Here is a 10,957-nt window from a genome sequence, read left to right as displayed (position 1 = left end):
AATAGCCTAGCCTCAATGCTCAGGCAAGAACAAAGTCCTCAATGTATTATGAAAAACCAGCAGGGTGAGTGCTGTCTTGAATCTAGGGCAAGCCTGGTGACAGAGAAGGCTGGTTCCCATTAGAAGATCTTGTTTAATAGAGAGAACCTGGAGCCTACCAGATCTTGTAGGATAAACAGAAATGGCTGCAGACAGGCAAACTTAGATAACCTCTATGCCACAGAGAGTTTTTAGGTGACAATTAGCACCTTGAATAGCACTTAAAAGACCACTGGGAGCGAGAGGAGCTCACAAATAAAATGGGTATACCAGGACACATTTGTAACTACTCACACCACTGCAACTTCTAAATTGTCTTCAAGGCTAGCCTATATAAAGCACATTGCAAAAATTCAGATGGGAGTGACTGAAGCATGGATGAGAATAAGTAGAGCCTACTTATCTAGGAATTGGCATGTAAGATAAGGCCTCCTGTTCATAGATGCTCCTCAAACAATAACTGAAAGTCTAGGAGGATCCCCATTTTGAGTACCACCTGGGAAGTGCTATCCCACTGAGAAACAAAGATATTAAATCCTTCGCTCTCTCAGGATCCATGAGAACATCCATATGTTTTTCTTATTTGCATAAGACGAACAGGTATGGTGAAGTTATGTTCAAATAACATCTGTCCACTGAATCTTGTTTTATTTAACCAAACTTTCTGAATGCACACAACACTCAGAACCATAATCTAACTGTAAAATGAGATATTGCACAACTTATTCAAGATGATTGGATAGATTGTGATTCAGTGTATTAGGTAAATACACTCCAAAAACTGTAGTGTAGTCATTTTCAAGACAATACTCCATTTGGAGCATCCAAGGTTTATTACCGGACAGCCAGCATAACTATGGATTATTGTATGTAACTTTCAGATTATCTGAAATTAGAGGAGAAAGTTATTTAAGGATAGCATTCTTTTCTATTTTCTTGCTACTTTGGCTGTTTTTCAAAATATATTTTGGCCTATGCGAAGTAGGTAACATGATATCTTTGATACTAATGAGCCCATAGCATCCACTAAGCTTGGTATACCTCACCTGCTTTTAAAAAAAATATTAGAAAAGATTAACAATGGAGAAATAGTATACTACACACAAAGAATTAATCTCTAGGTAAAGTTAAAATCTTAGCTGTTAAGCTCTACTGTGACTTCATAGACACATTCTTATAATTTTCTTGGCAACACTACAGGATATTTGGCCTTTTTCCATTAAGTACTATAGCTAAAAATCTACTTAATTTTGTGAGATCAAGTGAAGTTGTCTAGATGGTGCCATCTACCTGGTCATCAGTCTCAAACATCCTGTTTATTTTCAAGAACAGGTCAGAGCCACCACAAAGATCTAAAAAAAAAATTCTAAAAAAGGGAGGGGAAAGGGAAATGAGGAGTGGTGGAGGCGGTGAGCATTGTCATCACTTTGTCTTTGGGTAAACTGATGTTTTATACATTAGCCATCACCACTATGGCAGCCATTGTGCAAAAAACGCAACTGTCTATGGCAGTCATTTTGCAAGAGGGTTCGTGTTTAAGTTTTCCAAATATAGCCCCTGTTGTAAAAAGATTGCTTTCCCAGACATGACCAAAAACATTTATTTGGAAAACTTGACTAATATCGACAAACTTTATAGTCTTTGAAATATATTCCTCACAAACATTAACAAAAAACCCACTTAATTTCTTGTAGTTAAGTGCCTAAAAAAGAATTACTGAACTCTCTCTATAGCCCTGTATCTTAATCGAGGACAACAGATAACTGTCTAGATCAGGTGTCAGTGTGCAGTAAGAAATGATAACAAATTATTAACTCTCTAGCAAACAAAGAAAATACTCATACTTCTTAGGCCATGAATGTACTGCTATGCTGCTGTTCAAGCATCTAAACAAAATGTGGAAAAACCTCTGCTCAACCAGACAGTACATCAAATACCACAAAAGTGAGGAGCCCATGACCTTCTAGATACTGCTGAATTATAAACCAGCTCAAAACTGGCACTGATCAGAAGTAAGTGATGAGGAGAGCTGTAACTCAGTAATATCAGGATTGCCACAGATTCACAACTCTTGAAAGGATGAGATGCTTTGATTTTTAGAGGAAGGATACTTAAACCTCTTGGACAATTTCTGATCTTTCCCACTATTACATCTTTCTGAATGAAGTAGTTTTTATTTTAAGCAACAAGGTACTTCTTATATTCAGAGATATCAGAAAAGGCTTTTATTAAACACATGTAATAATGATAGTTTGCAAAAAGCTTTTTGAGACTTTTAGTAGTCTCTTATTTCATCTCTTATTTCATTCCAGTCTCAGCTGTGCACAACATATAGGACCATACAGAAGTGAAGTTCCCTTGATAATATTTATTTCCTTTCTCAGTCCCTTAATATTTTATCATTAATTTATATGTGTTAAAAAGCTTTGTTCTTTGAAATGCCAGACTTGCATAAAATTGTGCAAAGTTCTCATGCAACATCAGAATTAGCAACCCAAAAAAGTGCTAGACTGATAACTAATGCAAGGCATATTTTTGAATTACAGATCCTTTGATCTCCCTTGGAAGAGGAGAAAGTGTTAAACAGTCCAAATAAAGTTGCTTTCCTGATAAAAGCATGTGTACATTTGGTTTCCTTATACCACTCGATACTAGAAACCAAGGGATTGCAAAACAATGTTCCCTTAAAAATACTCAGTATATTTCCTGAGTGATCAATGTGTCAACAAACTTTGGAAAAATTATGGATCTTTTATTTTTATGCCAAGATACTGAGGATAGGATTGCCTTGCCGGAACACCTCTGAATTTTTAATTCAAAAGTTTATATGAGCAATAATCTTTTTGTTACTACTTCCTTGGATTTTCAAGATTCACTGTAGACATACATATATGCTGCTTTTTGTATAGGAGCTCCAGAGAACATGGATAGAGTGCTTCTATTTTATTCCCCCAAACAACAACCCCGGGAGATATGAGTTCAGAGCTTCCAGAATACTTAGTCCAAAGTCACCCAGGGAGCTTCCAAGGCTGAAAGTGAAGTAAAACCTAGGTCTCTTTTCTTCTAGACAATTTAACCCCTGCATCGCACTCTATTAGATTATTACTGTTAGATGTCCCAGGATGGCTTATCTGGTGTAGTAGTCCTATGACATATCCAGCTTTCGCCGCATATTTTCAACTATATTTTGCATTACCCGATTGCACCACCTAGCTCATAGTTCCCTAGAGCAGGGGTCTCCAAACTTGACTCCTTTAAGCCTGGAGGACTTCAACTCCCACAATTCCCCAGCCAGGTCTGCTGGCTGGGGAACTGTGGGAGTTGAAGTCCTCCAGGCTTAAAGGGGCAAAGGTTGGAGACCCCTGTCCTAGAGGAGCAAATTCCCACTCCATCTCCTTAGGCTTTCGCGAAAACGTATAACGCGCATTTACATCGAACTCCGGGCCGGCGAGAAGACCCAATGCGCTCTCTCTCTCTATATATATATACATACACAAACACAAACACAAACACACCCCTTCTCCGCTCAGCGGACTGTAAACATTCCCATCTCCGAACTCTCCCACTTCCCGCGCTGACGAAAGAGCCCGTCCACTGTTCCAACACCTCCCTCCCGCGCTGACGCAGAGAACAAACAATCAGCGGGGCCCCTCTCAACTTTCTACGCGGGGAGAATTGGAGATAGCGGCTTCCTTTTGCACGGGCCGACCAATCGCGAGGCGGCGTGTCATTTCTCACCCAATCGGGAGCGGTGCTTTGGCGTCCGCCAGACGGAACGCCAGTTTCTGTGATGTCGCCGCTTGCCTTCGCCTTCATTGGTTGATGCTGGTCACGCCCTCCCCCCGTGTGTGGAGGCGGAGGGGACGGCCGCTCATCGTCTGTGTCTCCCGATCTGTTTACTCCTCGCGCGCTCGGCTCCCCAGCGGCGGCTGAGTGGGTGGCGGCGGCTGCAGCAGCTGAGCCGGCGGCGCCGATCGGCAGCTGGGTCACCCCTCCCTTCCCCACAACATCTGCCGCCTTCGCCCTTCCGACGCAGAGCGAACGAGAGTTGCCCCGGGAGAGCCATGAAGACGGAGATTTCCACGGCCGCGGGCTTCATCACCCGCCTCCTCAGGACCCCCAGCGGCATCGACGACGAGGAGCTGCGTTGCTTCAGCGAGTCCCTCCAGGAGGCACTCCGAGGTGAGGCGGCGGCGAGAGACGGCCGTTCCCCCCTTCCCCAATTTCCGTCTCTTGCCTCAGCACCGCCCCCGCCGCCGGGACGAGCGAGACGGAGCCCGGCGCCCCTCAGTCGCTGGCACTGCTGCGCTGAACCCCAAAGTGACGTCCGTCCGTCCCGTCCGCGGCGCGACAGCAACCTCCTCGAGGCGCCTCTACCGGGGACGCAAGTTCCCCGTATCCCGCCACCTCCTGTTCCCCCCCTTTGCGGCCCTCGGGTCTCTCGCTCTTTCGCGGTCGGCTTCCTGCAGCTCTTAAGCAGCTTCGGGTTCCGTTCGCGCTGGACTACCTCCCCCGCCCCCTCAAGCCCTCCTATCGTTGGCGAGACCCTCCTCGGCATCGGAGCTTTGCCAAACGGCTTCTTCTGATCGACGGGATCGGTTCTTGCAACCTTCCTTCCCATCCCTGTTTGCGATCCCCTGCCGGGGTGGGCGATGATCTGGTTGGGCTGATTCCGGAGTATCCCAGGGCTGGCTGTGCGAGTTGTAACTCTTCTCCCGTTTTGTTCTCCCTCCCTCTCTTGGCAGATCATTATAAGCACCACTGGTTCCCCTTGATGCCCTCCAAAGGCTCTGGGTATCGCTGCATTAGGATCAATCACAAGATGGACCCCTTGATAGGCAAGGCAGCAGGCATGATTGGACTAAGCCACGAGAGACTCTTCCAGCTCCTGCCCAGCGAACTAACTCTCTGGGTAGACCCGTTTGAAGTGTCCTATCGTATAGGAGAAGATGGGTCTATCTGCGTCCTCTATGAAGGCCCTAAACCAGCCATGAAGAATGCCAAAGCTCTGGAGAGCAGAAGCAGCTGTAAAGAGGAGTGGAGAATTGGCAGAGCCAGCCCTTCCAAGAACTACAACATGATGACAGTTTCCAGTTAAAACAAAACAAAAACAAAAACATTCCCTGTACAATGATGTATGTATGTATCCCACTTTGATAATGATGTTAGATGATGTAATTGATATGTTGATTTTCACCCCATAGTCATTAAAGTTGTCGTACTACTGCCAAACTCTTTGTTTTGTGGCCAAGGGCTAATGTATAAAAAACAGTTCTTTTACATGTTTTCTGGATTGTATACTGTAAATGAAATTGTACAGTCAATGCAATTGTTTTACAGATTTATATTTTGGAAAAAAAAATCCTTGGCTATTTGTAATAAAAATGAAATTAATTTCATTTATTTTTTATTTTTATAATGCCTTTTACTTTACAATAGCGTTCATCATCATTGCACTTCTTGAGCAATAACATGGGGGTGGACATAAGAAAGAAAAAAGAGAGTGGGATGTAGTTGGGCATTATACACTTTAATAAGAGGGATTTTTAAAATTTAACCAGTAATTTGGCTGCACAAACCATTGTATTTGGGGATGTAAACATTGCTGTACAAAACAAGTATACAATGATTAAATATCCAGAATACTTTTTTAAAGTTCCCCCAAAGTTGTCAAGCATGGAATTTGAGTATTGTACAAATTTGCTGAATGGTTTATTCTTGCCACTTTGGTCAAAAATCTATTAAACGTTTTAATGTTTTAATATATCCAATATATATTAAATTTAACAATTATTCAAGCCTTCAAAATATAATTGTGAATGCTTTCTTGGGATTAAATTGTCTAAAAGTTTGTTTTGATCCAAAAGTCTAATTTAGAATTATTTATGAAATATCAATCTCCTTTCCAATCCTGATGACACTTAGCAGCTTACATAAATGGAATTATGCTCCATTCATGTCAATTAAAAGGATTCTCAAAGCAGTTGTGATTTCACTTCAAATAGGTCGATTTGATAGCACATTTTAATCCAGTATTTAAATCTATTTACCTACTCTCTGTTTCTGTGATATTTAAAAATGTTTGCTACTGATCTACTCAAAATTAAATTTAAAAAGAATCTCACATGTTTTAGAATCCCAAAAGCTATTTAAAAAAACTCTAAGGCCTTTGTCATTCCAAGTAGAGTTTGGTTTTATATGTAATGAATACAAGCATTGTAGGTTGTTAAACACTGAGCTATCTTAATGTCACATTACCACAGCAAAAGGTGCAGTTAAGGAACAAGTCTGGGCAGATTCAAAGTGACACGTATAATGAATTGAAAGAGTGGAATCTCAATTGTTTTATAATTCAGTAAATAGAAACTCTGCTTAAAATGAAGATTTCTAATGAAAACAGTTTATTAAACTGCGTAACGATTTGAAATATATTATAAATATATTAAAATCATTTTAATTTAAAGATATATTGAGATTTTTTTTTTCCATTAAGTTGTGATAAGTTCTCAGAGACCGCCTGGACAAGTCTTTGCAGTTTTCTTGGTGAATTGTTTTCAGAAGTGGTGTGCCATTTTCACCTTTCTAGGGCTGAGAGAAAGCCCAAGGTCACCTAGTTGGCTTTATTTATTTCTCACCCTTCATGCCCTCAATAGGACACCCATGATTGCTATAATTGAATCTTATCAACCTACATTATACAACATAAATGAAAATATATTCTCCCAAAGTTTTGTGGGAACAACATAAAATCCCAGAATTAAAACTCCAGAGAAAGGATTATAAAAGGGAAATCTGCGAAGTATTGTAAACCAGGTGGGTAGAGATAAATCTAAATTGTCAGCATTATATATTTGTGTTTAGAAGAATACTGCTTTTTTCTTTCCTCTTGCATCCCACCCTGCAGTTACTGTATATTGTTCCCAAACTAGAACTTTACAGAAAATGTATTAGCTATTAAAATCATTCACAAAGATTTTTGGAAGATGAAAGATTAATATATCAAGAACATTAGTTTGAATGTATTGGTGTTGGTTCATAGTATGCCAGTAACATGCATGCCAAAATGCTCTAAATAAATCATTGAAATATTTCTGAAAATTAGCCTGCCAAGGGGCTAGCAATATTATTGTGCTTGCCATGGAGAAAAAGAACCCCTATTTTCTGATGTCAGGCTGGAAAATTCAGGCTAGCATTTTCTTAGCAGTCTACTTAGGGAAAAATGGCTTCCTGCATAGCTCAGTCAGCTTGGTTTTCCTGCTAGCAATGGAGGACACTTGAACAGTTCATATAGTGGAGTGTATTTCCTAGTCACCCATAAGCTACCAGGTGTGAAGTTTAATATAAGTGTATAGAGATTTTATATCAATCATATATACAGTATACATATATACTAGGGATTTTTAGTCTTGATTTTCTTTTGCTAACTTAAGTCAAAGGTTATTTTTCTTGGTTTCTAGCATGTAATTTCTGAGCCACAGTGTATTATTCATACTAATACATAATTCTTCATATTTCAAACGCTATTTGACTCCTTAGATATGTAATACAGGACTGGAACTTACCTGTCCTGTGGCTTGTTTGCTGACCTACCTCTCAGTAGCCCCTCTTGACCTATGACATCTACTTCTTAACAAACTTGGGTGTAAAAACATCTATTACCAATTTCATGGTGCCAAAATTATTCTGCCACTATAATTTCACATGTAACTGCACTCAAATACTTTTGGTTATTTGGAAACAGATTTAAATAATGCATTATTACTAAAATGTAATTTAGAAAGGTATTCAATAAGAAACACACAGCACAGTCTAATCATAACCATGTTTACACCTAATGCACATAGAATGATAAACATTGTGAGAAAAAGGAAATGCTACTGTACATTGGAGCCCAAACTGTTCTAAATATTTGCTTGGGGTCCAACTTCCTTCTTTTGTCTGTCTTGCTCTGCCTGCCCCAGATGTCAGAGTAAGCAAGAAAAGAAACATAAAGGGCTGCTTTCTGCAGTGTAAAAAACCATATTTAAAATAGGAGGTTACTTTCACTTTAATAGGTCTTTTGAAAGTATGAGAAAAAGAAAAAGAAAAAACCTCCACACATAATAGGGAGCGATGCAATGTTAAGTCCAAAGGAAAAAAAAGGTGTACTTGAAAGCAAAATGTTTTCATTTTGAAAAAAACATGCTTGATTATTTTGTATTCTTCCATATCAGGTATACCCAGGTGTACCTGAATGATAATGTCAGTCACTTGAATGATACTGTACTTGAATGATAATAATGGAAGCTTCCAAGAAAAATGGCTTCCAAGGCTTACAGATAACAAGTTACAATAACATAAATATTATTCATATGAAAGCTATAATTAAAAATGCAGTATACAAACAGTAAAACTAATCATTTAGCAAATTTAGTAAAAGAAAACCATATAATATTAAAAAGGTCTGGAAGAATAAAAGGTTTTGTATTGGTGGTAGAAAAATGGCATGCTTCACCTGGGAGCGGGGAGGGGTGAAATTGACATGGCAAGATGTGTATGTGAGGCAATGAATGACCCTTCCTTGACAAAGAGGCAGATACAGCAGGGCCCCAAAGAAGGGCCTTTTTCAACCCTGGCAAGTTTAGGGAGTGTGGACTTCAATTCCCAGAATTCACCTGCTGGAATCCAGGAGTACCTCAGTAAGATGGGACCCAAATATGAGCTGTTGAGAGAAAGCCTGAGACAGCAGCAGACATGGAAGGAAAGTCAGGCAAAGGAAGTGTCCTGGCAAGTCAAGATCTTGGATTGAGAGACAACTGAGACAATTGACATTGGGAAATCCTACCAGTGACTGGAATAAAAGAGAGAGCTGAGGTACTGATCATATTAGCAGAAGAACAGACACTAAGCATGCCATAGAAGAAGGAGGTCTACCACAATGGATAGGACCTGAGGTAGACTATGCAGAGGCCTCGGAGGAGTCCAACACATAATGGAAGAGTGTAAAATGCAGACAGGAACAGCATATATTGAATGGTATAATCAAGTAGCTGGCATTATATACAGAAAAACAGTGTATGGACTTGACCCTGTTAAGTCCACATGGGAGATTCCACAGAAAGTTGTAGAGAATAACTTTCTTGCTAAGATCTTGTGGGACTTCCAGATCCAGACAGACCGGCAGATACTGGCCCATGAACCAGACTTCACAATAGTAGACAAGGACCAGAAGAGAGGAGTGATGATAGACATAATAGTGTCAAATTACAGCAACATCAGGAAGGAATATGAAAAGCTGAAGAATACTGAAGGAGGAACTAGAGAGGATATGGAAAGTAAATGTCAAAATGGTCCCAATTCTTGTAGGAGCACTTGGGACTGTGACTTCTATGCTGGAAGAGTGGCTCCAACAAATCCCAAGAACATTAGATCTCTTTGTCCAGACAAGTACAGTGCTAGGAACAACTAAGACAGGGGTCCCCAACCCCTAGGCTTCGGCCTACCATGTGGCATATTCGTAATTGGGTTGCGTGACTGGCGAGCTGGAGCACATGTACATGCATACAACACAACTTCTACGAGTGGTGGGTCAGGGTGGGCACTTGCATGTGCTGGTCCACACATGCATGGCCCAGTTCCCCTCTCCCCGTGTGTGTGTGTGTGTGTGTGTGTGTATGTGTGTGATGTGCAGGGTGGGATTCTACCGGTTCTGTCCACCTCTGTAGAACTGGTTGTTCTGAAGAGCAGCAGACATAGAACCAGTTCTATGTCTGCTGCTGTTTTGGGCCACCTACCCTCCCGGGTTCTTACCTGTCCTTTATTTCCTGCTTTTTCAACCTCAGCTGCTTCGTGCAGCACAGCTGCAGTTGAAAAAGCAGGAAAAAAGGGCTTTTCCAGCCACTGCGCACCCACAAACAGCACTGCTCAGCTGTCCAGGCAGTTCAGCAGGGTGTAAATTGCACATGTACATGCAAGGCAGAGCAATAGAACCGGTAGTTATACTGGCCGGATCCCATCCCTGGTGATGTGCGTGTGTGTGTGTGAGAGAGACAGAGAGAGAGTGAGACTGCATTGTCTCCACTTAGAGACATACAACCTATTCTCTAATAAACAATTTGGTTTCAGAAAAAAAACTATCCTGTAATCTACAACTCTTACACTGCAAAAACATATGGACTACACAACTCGATCAGGGCAAAACAATAGATGCAATCTACATAGACTTCTGTAAAGCCTTTGATTCAGTGCTACATGCCAAACTACTCCTAAAACTAAAATCTTCTGGTATCTCTGGACACCTGCATAACTGGATAGAAGCATCCCTGTCAAACAGACAACAAATGGTCAAAATTGGGAGTGTCCTATCAAATTCTGTACCTGTCAATAGTGGTGTCCCCCAAGGCAGTGTTCTAGGACCAACTCTCTTCATACTCTACATAAATGATCTCTGTGATCATGTTAAGCGCAACTGCGTCCTCTTCACTGATGATGTAAAGCTGTTCAATACCACAGGCAATACTGCTACCCTTCAAAAAGATCTTGACTATGTATCAGAATGGTCAAACAAATGGCAACTTCAAATCTCAACAAATAAATGCTCTGTCTTACATACTGGCAAAAAAAATAAGAAAATAAAATACAGGCTGAATAGTCAAGACCTTGTTGATGATCCAAGCTCTGTAAAGGATCTTGGAATACTCATCTCTAAGACACACACACACACGCTATATCTAAATTCATAATTTCATCTCATTTATTTATATAGTCTCTATTTTTAAATTTATATCATTTATATAATTTATGTTGTCACTTTACACTGCATCAGAAAGTTTGTACATATATAAGCATGTTAATGGAAAGCCAGTTCTGCGGTATATTGCAGGGGAGAGGGGAGTGAACAAAATTAAATAATCCATTTAGGTACTAAGGAAAAAAATTG

At 40.6% G+C, this 10,957-nt stretch overlaps 1 protein-coding gene across 1 annotated transcript; it reads left to right on the top strand.

The window, feature by feature from the left end:
• Positions 1-3,878: 3,878 nt before the first annotated feature.
• Positions 3,879-6,502, top strand: LOC113453148 (protein BTG1-like). Its single transcript, XM_026724661.2, has 2 exons — positions 3,879-4,221; positions 4,785-6,502. The coding sequence occupies exons 1-2, from the start codon at positions 4,104-4,106 to the stop codon at positions 5,135-5,137; spliced, it is 471 nt and encodes a 156-aa protein (XP_026580446.1). The 5' UTR covers positions 3,879-4,103; the 3' UTR covers positions 5,138-6,502.
• The last annotated feature ends 4,455 nt before the right edge of the window (positions 6,503-10,957 follow it).

This window comes from Pseudonaja textilis, chromosome 2 (genome assembly GCF_049901715.1).
Source record: "Pseudonaja textilis isolate UNSWEBS1 chromosome 2, rPseTex1.2, whole genome shotgun sequence".
NCBI lineage: Eukaryota > Metazoa > Chordata > Lepidosauria > Squamata > Elapidae > Pseudonaja > Pseudonaja textilis.
This window is presented reverse-complemented; position numbering and strand designations above follow the sequence as displayed.